This window comes from Callorhinchus milii, unplaced genomic scaffold (assembly GCF_018977255.1).
Source record: "Callorhinchus milii isolate IMCB2004 unplaced genomic scaffold, IMCB_Cmil_1.0 Scaffold12, whole genome shotgun sequence".
NCBI classification, from domain to species: domain Eukaryota; kingdom Metazoa; phylum Chordata; class Chondrichthyes; order Chimaeriformes; family Callorhinchidae; genus Callorhinchus; species Callorhinchus milii.
Window position 1 is genome coordinate 7,593,754 of NW_024704753.1, and position 13,737 is coordinate 7,607,490.

The 13,737-nt window shown below is 41.4% G+C and overlaps 1 protein-coding gene across 2 annotated transcripts; it reads right to left on the reverse strand.

Moving 5' to 3' along the window:
• Positions 1 to 6,195: 6,195 nt before the first annotated feature.
• On the reverse strand, positions 6,196 to 13,396 carry cunh3orf14 (chromosome unknown C3orf14 homolog). Of its 2 annotated transcripts, XR_488016.2 has the most exons (6): positions 13,337 to 13,396; positions 10,743 to 10,868; positions 9,629 to 9,752; positions 9,001 to 9,075; positions 8,574 to 8,654; positions 6,439 to 6,490 (listed from the first exon to the last, which is right to left on the reverse strand). XR_488016.2 is itself a non-coding variant. In XM_007895166.2 (5 exons), exons 2-5 carry the CDS (start codon positions 10,790 to 10,792, stop codon positions 6,302 to 6,304), a joined length of 438 nt encoding a protein of 145 aa, XP_007893357.1. In that variant the 5' UTR covers positions 10,793 to 10,868; positions 13,337 to 13,396; the 3' UTR covers positions 6,196 to 6,301. The 2 variants fall into 2 exon arrangements, 1 of the variants encoding a protein (XP_007893357.1); XM_007895166.2 differs by lacking the exon at positions 8,574 to 8,654 and having other exon boundaries at positions 6,196 to 6,490.
• Between the last annotated feature and the right edge of the window lie 341 nt (positions 13,397 to 13,737).

A 13,737-nucleotide genomic window follows, 5' to 3' on the forward strand; every position in this document is an offset into this window, starting at 1 on the left:
AGCACCAGAGTTTGGCACAATGAGCTCAGCAGACACATTGGGGAGAGCCAAGGGGAAGTTAATGAGTTTCAGCATCTGACAAATCGTTTGGATGTATTCCTAAAGAATGTAAGATAAAGGATATATTGGCCAACTATTCTTTATAAAGTACAAAAACCCCGGGGGATTCGCAGTACCAGTCAACATTAAATATTTTGCTAAACAAAATGATACACCGGCCATCGAGCTTTTTAAAAGACGCGGTATCCATTTCCAATGATGTACTTACTAGTTTCAGGTCAGTTTCATAAATTCACCAATAAACATGGAGCGGTTCCGCGTTCTCGGGCTGATTCAGAAAGGGAAGTGGGAGTGAATTGATTGCAGTGATTACACTGAAATAACTTTGGAAAGGAAACCCAACCGGATTAAGTAATTAAAAACACAAAACGCGCAGCCTTATTTGTTATAGGTGTTGTTTATAGGTGAAACATAAGACTCCCGAAAGGTGAATGCAATGTTTTTTTTACATTAATCTACATAAAAACCCTAACTAAAACGTATTCAAAACTCAGAACACCTATTTTGATAAATGTCAATTGAATAATATACGCAGTTAATTAACTTAAGCGCTATCCAATTATTTATAATTGTTAAATTGATACTTCTATACTTTTCTAATGGTGGAATTTATCATAAATTAAATAAAAACAGGCGAGTTCAGTGATATAACACTTTGAACGCTCTTTTCCTAACCAGTGTATTCTCTCCCAAGGCTGTCTGTCTGTCTGACACCCCTCTGTGCCAGGGCCGAGGTGAGTTGGCAGCTCTCACGGGGCGAGTTTGGGACCATCTTTGAGTTTGGCAGCAGCAACACTAACCAGAGCGTATGTTAGTGGCGGATTAAGGAATGACACGGAAGCACTGGGAAAGGCAGCAGATCTTGAATGCCTAAAAGATATTCTTTTCGATGGTTCGAACAAGATTGCGGTTGGGTCAGAGAGTTAATTGAGGAGAATAGTAGATTTTATTTTGTGAGGAAAGAATCTCACAATCAGCACACATAACATACATATATATATATAGACACACACACACACATATATATATATAGAAAGACTGTTACGTTTTGTTGTTATAGACACACACACGAACATTATCAAGGACTTCCTAACAACCTCTGGTGAATTCTTAGACAAACTTTACTCGTTTTTCAATTTCAATTAGAATATTTTTCAGCAAAAAAGCCTCGTTCTCAATTAAAGTTGTTAGTAAAGACAGTAAGAAGCTCTAAATCGTCTACAGCGCAGAACAACACTACCTTCCTAACCCGCCTCCACTTGAAGATCGTATTTGAACAGCAGCACCCAGGACCTATATGGAGGTGGATAAATTCAAGTCCAATAAAATCTCTGGGATCATATAAATGTGGGTGAATAGTGAGATCTAGTCTGGCAGGCGGAGTGGAGGAATTTTCCGAGTGTATTGCAGATTCCCCCTGAGATGGTGACCTGAGTTGTGATGTTCACAGGTTACATTTATGCATTGACGTCACTGCCCCATGTTTATCAGTGCAGATGCTCAGTTTGTGGTCTCTCCACGATGTCAGGACTATTGAGGAGTGCTCCACGATGTCAGGACTATTGAGGAGTGCTCCACGATGTCAGGACTATTGAGGAGTGCTCCACGATGTCAGGACTATTGAGGAGTGCTCCACGATGTCAGGACTATTGAGGAGTGCTCCACGATGTCAGGACTATTGAGGAGTGCTCCACGATGTCAGGACTATTGAGGAGTGCTCCACGATGTCAGGACTATTGAGGAGTGCTCCACGATGTCAGGACTATTGAGGAGTGCTCCACGATGTCAGGACTATTGAGGAGTGAAGCTTAATCCATTTTACAGAACAAAAAAAGCGAGAAAGGATCTTCGATTCTTAATTAAAAATTTCCACTGCCGAATAATAATAATAATAATAATAATAATCCTTGCATTTGATATAGCGCTTTTCACGTCGGGAGGACGTCCCAAAGCGCTTCACAGAATATACTGTAAAGTGAATTGACTGTATATTTGTGGGCGAACGCGGCAGCCAATTGCGCACAGCAATGTCCCACAAACAGTCGTAGATTGAAAATGACCAATTTATTATTGTTTTGGGTTTTTTGGAGGGATTATTATTAGGCTCTGTGTGGAGTAAGGAAACTTGCCCAAGGTTTCGCCCTCTGCCTGGAATTGAACTCAGGTCTCTCACTTGCAAAGCGAGTGCTCTAACCACTGAGCTACAGGACTCCACAAGAATCCTCCAAATCCAAACTCAACGTTGTTCCCGTGCCAGAAAATTCAATTGATATTGCTCTTAAACCTTACGTTCGGCCTTAAGGTTTAATACAACGCTAACTATAAATGAATGATAAACCATTTATGTAACAATCCAGTTCAGTCATGTATTGTTGATAGTTATAGGAGAACTGAGGCGTTTCTGCTAATTAGCAGTATAATGGAAATGTGGTCGGTAATTTCTGTTAGTGCAACAATTCACAAATGAAATCGATCGATGGAGAACCGTTGTGCAACGACAATCGTGCCTTGAAACCATCCACGGAAGTAAACGTATTCTTTCATAATCTGACTGATTAACTTGTCAGTTTCAACAAGTGAAACTGTGAGCAGTGTCTAAATAGCATTCGGAACACGAACCCCACTTTCTCGTGGATCCGTCAGGAAATCATGGGATGAAAGGAATTGATTTTATGATACTGCCAATGATAATCAATTAGTTATACCCCCACATGTAAGGTAAGACGTCAGCAATCAGTCTGATGTTAGATTCAATCATGGACACAATCTCACAATTACCATGCATATATACACGCGCAAATGTTAAAACAATAACTCCTACAAATTACATTAGACACAAATAGGCAGGTGTGACATTTTATACTTGGATGTGTTTTTGTGTCACTTAAAAGTTAAAAGGCCCTTTAAAACTTTTCAGGGATCGAGAATCCGTAGCACAGAAAGTTGGAAAATTATCTTCAGACGACAAACATAAACGTTATATCACCAAAAACAAACTTCATGACTATTATTTCACTCAAATAACTACATTTTACCTTTATGTTTTATTCATCACAGTTTACCTTTATAACGTTGTTTTAAGAATCAAAGGACCAGATGATGAAACCTGACATTCATTCCCGATCATAACTTGCATTTAAATAAAGCAGTTCATTTCGCAGTCACAAATAAATAAATGAAATCAACCGAAACAAACTTGTCAATAACACCTAAAGATAAAAGCAAAGTTACGGAGAATTGTAGGTATTAAAGTGACCTCGAACTGTTGACCTCGTAGCAGGATCCACCGGGTTTCTATTAGAGATCCTCTTCTCGACTGCCAGCTGTTTGTTTGAAACCGCACAGTACTGTTAAGAAACCAAACCCGCAAGGAAGGTATGGCCCTGCTGCCTTGGAGAATGTATCCCGGGATTCCTAAAACTACACTGTCTATTAAAATGACTTAATCATGCACTGTATTATTATTAACTGGTCATAAAACTACTATAAGATTATTAATATTTATTCCACAAAGCTATAATTACGCAATGTTTAATAGTTCTGATGCCTTAATATTAACGCAACGCAACCACGAGAGACGGTGCGTTTTTTAAAATTAAAATGTATATAATCAGTTTAATATATGTTAAGAAAAAATAACCGTAATGGACACCAACGTACTTTATAATTTTTATAATGTATGGTGTACTTTTAGTTTGTGCCTAATGTTTCTCCCAATGTTCTAAAGAATTGTTACCGTTCAGAAATTAAATATTTTACCCTATACAGTGCTTGGAAAGGAATTGTTCCAATATACAGTTACTCTGTATTTCTAACGAATACTTCTATAGAATTATTGAAGGTTCTAAAATAATTTATAGAATTTATTTATCCTCTAATGTTAATCTGTAATTTACTGAGTATATCGTACAGTATTGCTATATTATTCTATGCTTAATCTGTGATTTTTACCATTTATTGTGGTCCAGAATTGCTCTAGTGACTTGTGCTAAGGCGTTTATATAATTGTTACTGCACACCAGTTGTCTAATTCAGCAAGGCAGATTACATCTCAGGATATGGAGCATAAAATCATAGCATTCCAGTAAAATGCACGGTTCAGAATATAACATAAACACACACGTTATCATCGGTTGCATTTACTGGATTGTTAAAACTACTGTATTTTCAAGCAAATGCTAACATCCCACAGTGCCCCCTTGTGAGCAAATGAAGCGGATACATGTACTAACCTTGTATTGTGCTCATTATAAAGCCCTATTTAAAAGAAAAAAACCTCAAATGCTCTTAATGTTGAACTAAAGTATAAACACCCCTGCCTTATATACTTCTTGGCACTCGTTGGAGCTTTCAGTACTCCCAACTTATCATTTGTTTGCTTATATTTCTTTGTTGATTTTTATGAGATTACATAAGGATTTCAACAAAGTATCATTATAAATAGCTAAATAACAATTTATTGATGAGTTGAATATAAAGTTCCTGATTCCTCTGATCTCTGTTCTAGCTACAAATATTTGCTCTTATAGAGCAGAAAGGACAAGTAAGTATTGTAACATGAGAGCAAGAAATGATTGTCTCCACACTACCTTTGATCGTATTTACTGTGTCTTATCAGATCGAGCTCAGACTGTTCATGCGTGGAAGGTTATTTAGGGTCTATGTTGAATGTTTCAAATGAGAACATTCAGAAACATTTTAATAGTAAAAAGAGGCAGTTGACTAATTGTTGTGTTTAAACTCAGTTCCCAGTTATTGTTGTTTTATTGTTTAAAATCTGGGAGCAGGTGGCACGTACGAGGTTAAATCTGGTGGGGAGGGGGGGGGGGGGGGCATGAGTCAGACCAGATCTCAGCCACAGACAGAAAATACAAGTAACAAGAAACATTGATGAGTAACACATCATACCAGACTGTTCTAACCCTCTAACCCAGATGGAGAGATTTGAACCATGCTGCTTTGAACCATTCTACCACTGGAACTGATCCATTTCTCCAGTGATACCAAAGTGCCATGTTAGGAAGCTGTTTCTCTCCTTTCAGATGGGGTTGGTCTGGATAGTGTGGAGGGACCAACACTTAGCTATGCTGCACCTTCTCGCATTTCACTAATGAAATGGGACACCAATTTTCTGCACTGGGTCTGCCATTGAGCACAAAGAACATTAGTGGCATCTATTGTGCAGCATCACTTATGCAGGCCAAAGACTGATAATGAGTATTTCCCTAGCTCCCTCCCAATCTCAGGACATTGATTCTAATTGGAGAAATTTCACTGCCACCCAGCACAGACCAACAACAACAATAATATCAACAAGATTGTATTTATAGAGCGCCTTTCATGTCGGGAGGACGTCCCAAGGCGCTAGACAGTTGCGTCGGGACCCGAGCAGGGGGGAAATGGTCAGGGTGAGGGGAGGGAAGGGAGGGAGCGAGGAGGGGGTAGAGAGTCGAGAGGGGAGCTGAAGGCATGGCTGAAGAGAAAGGTCTTGAGACTGGCCTTGAAGGAGGAAAGGGAGGAAGCGGCGAAGGCACTGGGGGATGGAGTTCCAGAGCCTAGGGGCTGAAAGGCTGAAAGCCCGGCCACCGATGGTAGCGTGGTTAGGGCGGGGGATGTGGAGCAGACCGCAGCCAGAGGAACGGAGGGTACGGGCAGGTAGGTAGGGGGATAGTAGGTCAGAGAGGTAGGAGGGTGCAAGGCCGTGAATGGTCTTGTAGGTGAAGATGAGGATCTTGAATTCGAGAATCAAATCTGCAACATCCTTGGTTTGTATGACTTAGTGCTACATTTGTCTAAGCATTTACTCACCAAGCCAAGTTATGTTGTTTCATCTTTGAGCGCTGCATACATATTCAAATATATACCCAGATACGACAACATTCCTTTGGTTCAACAACATTTGTCTTTATCATACAAGTAAAGAAAATTCATACAAAACCATTCAGAATACAATTTACATAGCACCTTTCAGGTCAGCAGGACATCTCAAAGATCTTCTCAGGATATACTGTAAGGTGTAGTGCCTGTATTTTGTAGGCAAACTGAACTATTAAAATACAAATACAGCATTCAACCACCATTTGAGAACTCTAATAATAATAATCCTTGCATTTGATATAGTGCCTTATCACGTCTTCGAGACGTCTCAAAGTGCTTCATAGAAGAAATCAGCAAACAAAAACAAGTTTTAGGTTACACAATAAATTGTTCAAAATATATTTGAGATACAGTTTAATGGACCTCAGCTTTTCAGTTTGGGTGAGTGTGGAGGAGTCGTGAGATGAGCAACTTTGCCTTTCTCTTGCGTTATTTCTTTTTGTGTTTTTTTCTCATATTTCCGTTTTCTGACTTGGATAGGACTCATTCTTTGCCCAAGTAAAAACTGTTCCCAGTTAGGAAGCTCTTGTTCAACAGATGCCCAGTACCTCGTCTGCATAGGATATAAATAGCAATGGTTTATGCATTGAACTTCCCTACTGCAGTCAATAACATCTGAAGAACATTAAAATCTCAAATGGAACACAATTTTGTTTTACTTCTGCATTCCCTAGTTATTCTATTCATTTTTTCCTCCCTATTTCTGGTCCCGTCACAACAGATTCTAGTCAAGAAGGCCACTATAAAGTGCATGAAATTTTGCCTTACTCTCCAATATTTCCTTCCTCAATGGGACAAACTTTTTGCATAAGCAAAGAACACCTGAGGTCACCTTAAGTAACCTTCTGGTAATCACAAATATGAATCTGAGTCCAAGTGCCACATAGTTCAACATACTTTAGTAGAAGATCACTCTATCAAACATAATTTTCTTTTAGTTGAGACTTACATTGTTTGCAAAAGATCAGCTAAAATAGGTTAGGTTAAACAGTCAGCAGACATTTGTTAAAAAATAGCTCTCTCCCCCTGCCCCATTTAAAAAAATCCCTGACCCAAACCAAAAGTAACAATTTCTGATTTCCTCACATGACTGTCTTTAAATTTCCTCCAAATGGATGCAGGCACCACTAAAATCATTAGTGTATGATAAATGATTGTGTTGAGTTTTTGTTTCTACATTAGATTGCTGTAAACCAGTGAACATAAAAGCAACGCAACAATAAAAGAGCTGATGAAGATGGAAAAGGTGTTATCTTCTATTTTTTGGACTATCGAGACTACCACGAGGGCTGGCTCGATTCCAACATTACAAAGCCAGGCATGCCTGAAAGGGTGGCCGAGGCCAATTCGATAACAACGTTTAAAAACGCAGTGGATGGGTATTTGAGGAGGACGGGTTTGCAGGGTTATGGGGAAAGGGCTGGGGAGTGGGATTGACATTAATTGCTCTATTCAAAGAGCCGGCACAGACTCGATGGGCCGAATGGCCTCTTTTTGTGCTGTATGATTCTATGATTCTATGTCACCTTGGAGCCAGTTCAGCTTCAAGGAGTCCCCGCTTACCTCCTCCCACCAGGGAGGATAGTCACTGGTCGGTTGTTTGACATCCGACAAGCGGAGGTTTGAGCCCTCAGTTAGGGGATTCAAGTGGAGAGCCATCCACTAGGAGGTGCATTGCACTGGCCATGGGTGACGACTAATTTTTCTCCTTACTTCTGAAGGTGTCCCTTGCCTCCAGTGAAGCCCTTTTACATAAGGGCAAGATGAAATAGATAATAATTGATAGAGTGCCTTATCACATCAAAACAGAATTTTTCTGTGAAGTGTAAACACTGTGTATTTTGTAGGCGAAAGCAGAAGCCAATGTCCCTCCCACACACAACCATAAAGCGAATGACCATTTTTTGATCTGGAGGACGATTGCCCAAAACAGTGGGAGAAACTCCCTTTTCTTTTTAAACAGAGAAATCTTATCTGAACAGACAGACAGAACAGATAGTTTAACGTCTCAGTTTAACATCACGAAGAACTGATAAGGAACTTTAAGAATGATTACCCCCTTGCTTCTGGATAGATTAATATGTCTTACTACAATGTTTATTCAATAAATCTTTGGAAAGAACTTAAGTGTAGTATGGTCAATCATTTCTTATTTTCTTTTAAAGAGCAGTTACATGTTACAATCATATGTCCTAATGATTTCATTAGTTGTTTATTTTCTCCCATTTAGCTTTGTTGATAAAATACATGCCTGTGTCTGTTTCTGTGGGCAATATTTATTTGTTCCCATGGAGACTGAAGTGCAAGCCTTCAGTCATCCATATGAACAGAACCAATGTGGACGTATAATGTCAAAAAGGTTTTCCTTCTAAACACCTTGCAAATATGATACTGCAGTTCAGCATTACTTGAAAAAATGGTAAAATAGTTAAAATGTGACCAATCGTTTGAATGATAAGATGGTAGCTCTCTAACTTCTGAATCAGACAATCGTGAATTTCAGTCCACAACAAAACTTGCCTGACACTCCAATGACGGAGTACTGCATGTGCGGTCCTTCAAATGAGATGTTAAACTGAGAGACTATCTACTTGTTCGGTTAGTGCATGTGGATGTTAAATTTCTCATGGCTCTACCTTGAAGAAGAGTAGCAGGCTCTCCTAGTGCCCTCCTTGCTTCTGGATAGATTACCCCTTTGCCCCCTATTCCTCCTTCACCTAAATTCACAGATTAATCTTTCAGTCATCTTAATGCTATTTGTGGGATGCTGCTAATGCCAAATAGTTGCTGACACAGATTAGGTACTACATTTTTCTCCATAATAAAAATGAAATGAGTTAACGGAAGGGTGGCTGAGACCAAAAAANGTTGCAGTAAATTTCATTAGGTTTTCCATTTCCTTATCTTCCTTGCTTACAAAAGCACTAGAGGGCACTGCACTGCAACAGCAGAAAATATTCAATAAAAATGCAGTTCATTGGGCTTCAAACATTCACATGAAGCAAACCAAATGGAAGCATTACTTTAAAGAAAATGTGAATAATATTGGAAGTGAATATCTACCTTGAGTGTGGCAACACTGGGATGAGGATGCATGTGTGAACTAGCCTCTAATCTTTCTTCTGCTGCTTCCAAATCCTGAAAATTAACAAAATGATTTATAACTTTTATAAAGAAATAAGGTTCAGGAAAACAGTTTTACAGTCAACCAACTGACTTGATATCAGTAGTTAGGATTTTTCACTTTGAAAAATGCACAATGTGCCTGTAGAAATTAAATCTATATTTTGTTTGTCATATTACAGAGATATATGCAGATTTTGGCTACATTTTTTAAATCACTTAATTCTTAATTCTTGCAATAAAAACTTAAAATCATGTTATTTATTTGTACTCTGTCTTTAACATTATATTTGACAGCAATTCCTTCAGCCAACTAACTTTAATTCACAATCTGGTATAGGATTCTGCAGATCACAGATTATGCATTTCATGCAAGACCACAAGAGAAAGATCAAACAGGGATCGCATGCTGTAAATCTTTTTTTTAAGCATCTTCTACATAACAATTACATTAGACCTTTTAAAAAATGCTGATGAGAGGATGAGTCACACTAAAAAATAATTTTGATTCCTGACATCAAACATAAAAATCTATAACAAAAATAAGACCTGCAAAAAGCCTCCTTACTTTTAAAAGAGTTGCATTTCTTTTATTAGCTGCTTTCGACTCTATTGCTTGAAGCTGTTTTCCACTTTTCTGATCTTCGAGCTGACTTTCCATTTGCTGAAGCAGTATAGTTCTTTGAGCTAATCTGGAGAGAACAAAAGGAAAAATGCATCTGGCAGTTTTCCTGTAGGCTTTCAAGCAAACATATTGAAATACCCTATCAGATCCCAATACATGTGTATTTTACATTAATTTGGTTTATTAATCTGTGTAAACAATTCTATTTCAACAAGATCTGGATAGTTAGTGGCTATGGGTTATTTTGGTAACACATTTGCCTGATAAATTATTTTTCTACGTCTACTATGATACAAGGATTCAAAATTGTTATTCCCACACAGCATTTTACCCACAGGGAAAGGCAAAAAAATCTAATAAAAAACAGGTTTGCTCCTGTGCACCTCTGAGTGGCGAACTGAAGAAGATCACAAGCAAAGGCAAATAAACGCATAATTTTAAAATAAAAACTGGAAATATACAGCGAATCAATCCCTTAATCACAACTGTAATAGGTTGGCATAAAGAGGCCCTTTAAAGAACAGTGAACAGAGAAATGGATATGAGTAAGGTTAAACTTTTGAAGCTGCTCTTGTACATAGGTCTAAAAGGTAATGAAGTGAGTCAAAAATGAATGTTTCAGCATCCGATCTTGCACCTCACGTGCACTTTACTGTTTCAAATAAAATTCAAAATGAATTTCAAAAGTCAGAATCAAAATTTCAGCACAATTTGGTCACAACTACAAGGTCAGCAAATAGCCTTCAATTTTCCCTTCACACAACCTTTATTTCCGTTACCATCTACAGCTTCATTAAATATTCTGGCAGTGACGTTATTCAAACCATAATTAGAGAGGATTGGTTAAGTATTTTTTCTTAACAAATTCCATATTAACCACTGGATGTTGGTGAAAATTCAATATTGTATTCATAGCAACTTACATGCTGCTAGTATAATTTTGACAAAATCCATATGCTGAATGACATACCAGCCAATTGAGAAAAATAGCAAAGAAAAGTAGTTTTAAACAAATACAGATTAGTCTATGCATACACTTCTGTTAACGCTCACTTACATTTCTTCGTGACGCTTGCTCAGTTGAACTTCATGAGTTAAATAGGACATTTTGATTCATGTAAGCCTATCTGTGCCGTTCAAGGGTATAATTCCTTGACAAAGCACCTTTAACAAAAGGAAGTGTCTGCAGGTAGGAGCAAAAAACAGCTCAGTTAAGGCACGGGAACTTGTGGATTCATTATAGATCCAAGCTAAGTAACAGTTTTCCTTTCCAGCTGATTCTACAGGTCCCAATACAAATTACTAGCTACAATATATAAAGTCACCACACTTTACATTAAATTCCGTGAAGCACTTTGAAACATGCTCCTGATGTGAAAGCACCATCTCCTGCAAGATAACATTTTGGGAGTGCTTCACAATGATGGGGTTGGATGCCGAGCAAGTGGAAATGGAGAGGGAATACTGGCACATTCAACAAGGTAGGATTTGAGGTAGAACTTAAAGAAAGTGTGTGTGTGGGGCAGGCAGATGGTAGAGGAATGGTTAGGATGCATCAGAAATGAAAGCTCGTCCACCAGTGATGAGAGGGCAGGGGATGCGCAGCAAGCCTGAGTGAGCTGAATGGAGAACGGCATGTCCAACAACGCGATTCTCCCCCCTAAGCACTGCACTGGAGTGTCAGAGCTTAAAAAGTCAGGGACACAGGGCTTGAACCTGCAAATCTTGTATGGGTGACATGGTATTATTAATATACAATACAACATTACATTTGTGTAGCGCCTTTCATGTCAGGATGACAACAACAACAAAATTACATTTGTATAGCACCTTTCATGTCGGGAGAACATCCCAAGGCGCTGGACAGACAGAATTTCAGACCTGAGCTGGGGGTTGGGGTTGGGGAGGGTGGAGGGCAGGGGAGGAAGCAGGGAGATCGAAAGCACGGTCAAAGAGGTGGGGCGAGCCAGGATGGTAGTGAGTTTGGAGGTTGCAGAGGTAAGGGGAGTAAGACCATGGAGAGCTTTGAAGGTGAGTATCAGGATCTTGAACTGTAGTTTCTGTGTGATGGAAAGCCAGTGGAGTTGGGCGAGGATGGGGGTGATAAGGTCACGGAGCCTAGTACGGGAGAGGTCACGGGCTGCAGAGTTCTGGATGATCTGCAGCCTATAGAGGGAGGAGTTGGGGAGGTCAACAAGCAATGAGTTTGCATAGTCGAGCCTCGATGTAATGAAAGCATGTATGAGGATTTGGGCGGCCTGCAGTGTGAGACAGTGGCGGAGCTGGGTGATGTTGCGGCGGAGGGAGAAGGCAGAGTGGGTCATGGTGCTGGACAGTCAGGGATTTGGATCTGAGCTGAGGGTTGGGAACGGGGAAGGTGGAGGTCAGGGAGGGTGGCCGAAGGCTCGGTGGAAGAGGAGAGTTTTCAGATGCACCTTGAAGGAGGCAAGCGAGAGAGCGAGGCAAAGGGAAAGTGGGATGGAGTTCCATAGGGCGGGTGCAGGAAGGCTGAAGGACCGACCGCCAATGGGGCGAGCCAGGTGGGGGATGTGGAGCAGGCCATAGTCTGCTGAGCGGAGGGAGTGGACAGGTTGATTTGGGGTCAGCAGGTCCGAGGTAAGGACAGTATTGTTAATATATTGTCAACACTATCAGTATTATGGTAGCCTGATGAGGCCAGAGCGCTACCAAGCGAGCCAGCTAGGTTAACTGATAGCTGTTAAACACTGCCGTTACAACAACAACAAATTATGCTCCATAATTCCTGGGGGTGGGGGGGAGAGGAGAAATAAACTGGGAAACTGGGCCTTCTTGGAACTAAAATGGCTCCAAGGTGACACATTTGGCGACATCATGTTGGAATTGAGCCAGCCATCTTTGGCAGTCTTGGTAGTCCAAGTCCTGAGTCAGGCGAGTTCACAGTATTCCAAAGCACTGCAGATGACAGCACAGCTCAGCCTGACTCATCAGCTGGACCTGGAAGGGCGGACCAGTCACTGGTGAAAATATGTAATAAATATGTAAGAAAATATTACATTTGTATAGTGCTTTCACGCCCTGGTCAGTGATTTGAACTCGAGTTGGGGGTTGGGATTTTGTGGGCATTTCGCTATATCAAATGGATAGGCTCTGGAACTCTATCCCCCAGTGCCTTCGCCGCTTCCTCCCTTTCCTCCTTCAAGGCCGGTCTCAAGACCTTTCTCTTTGACCGAGCCTTCAGCTCTCCTCTCGACTCTCTAACCCCCTCCTCACTCCCTCCCTTCCCTCCCCTCCCCCTGACCATTTCCCCCCAATGCTCGGGTCCTGACCCAACTATCCAGCGCCTTGGGACGTCCTCCCGACGTGAAAGACGCTCTATAAATGGAATCTTGTTGTTGTTGTTGTATTATTATTGTCATCAAAAGGGGTGGACGGCAGGATGGGAGGGAGAGATAGACTGGTGTTTATCAGCTGTTTTACACTGCGCTTTGTGCTGCTGATGTAATGTGGTAATGTAATGATGTAAAAGACGGTCAGGGCGTCCAGGGGGCGGAGCTGTTGATTGTGACCGGGCTGAGCGGCCCTCGCCCGGGGGAGAGCCCGGGGGCCGGCGGAGCAGTGGTTACTCGCGACGCTCGTCCACATCCTCTCCCCGGAGCCACCACCGCTCACCTCAAACCCCGGCCTCCGCCCAGCCACAGCCCGGCCCCGGCCCGACAGCCACAGCCCGGCCCCGACGCCACAGCCACAGCCCGGCCCCGGCCCGACAGCCACAGCCACAGCCCGGCCCCGGCCCGACAGCCACAGCCCCGGCCCGACAGCCACAGCCCGGCCCCGGCAGCCACAGCCACAGCCCGGCCCCGGCAGCCACAGCCCGGCCGCTGCCGTGGCAACAACCGCACCGCAATGCACCCTGGGATAACGTCTCTCTGGCAACAACACTGCATTCTGGGACAGTGGCTTCACATCCGCACGCGGTGCTGCGGTTCTGGGTGGGTTCTGTTTTGGTTGTTTCTGTGCGTGAAACAATGGCTTTGGGCCGGTGCCTAATTTTTTAAACCTCCAAAAGTCTT

Excerpts from the sequence above, each read along its gene's own strand:
- cunh3orf14 (XM_007895166.2), bottom strand. The coding sequence starts at position 10,792 with ATGTCCTATTTAACTCATGAAGTTCAACTGAGCAAGCGTCACGAAGAA. Across the intron at positions 9,076-9,628 it reads GAAATGCAACTCTTTTAAAA|GATTTGGAAGCAGCAGAAGA; the intron begins GTAAGGAGGCTT and ends GTTAATTTTCAG. Across the intron at positions 6,491-9,000 it reads CCAGTGTTGCCACACTCAAG|ACGAGGTACTGGGCATCTGT; the intron begins GTAGATATTCAC and ends TATCCTATGCAG.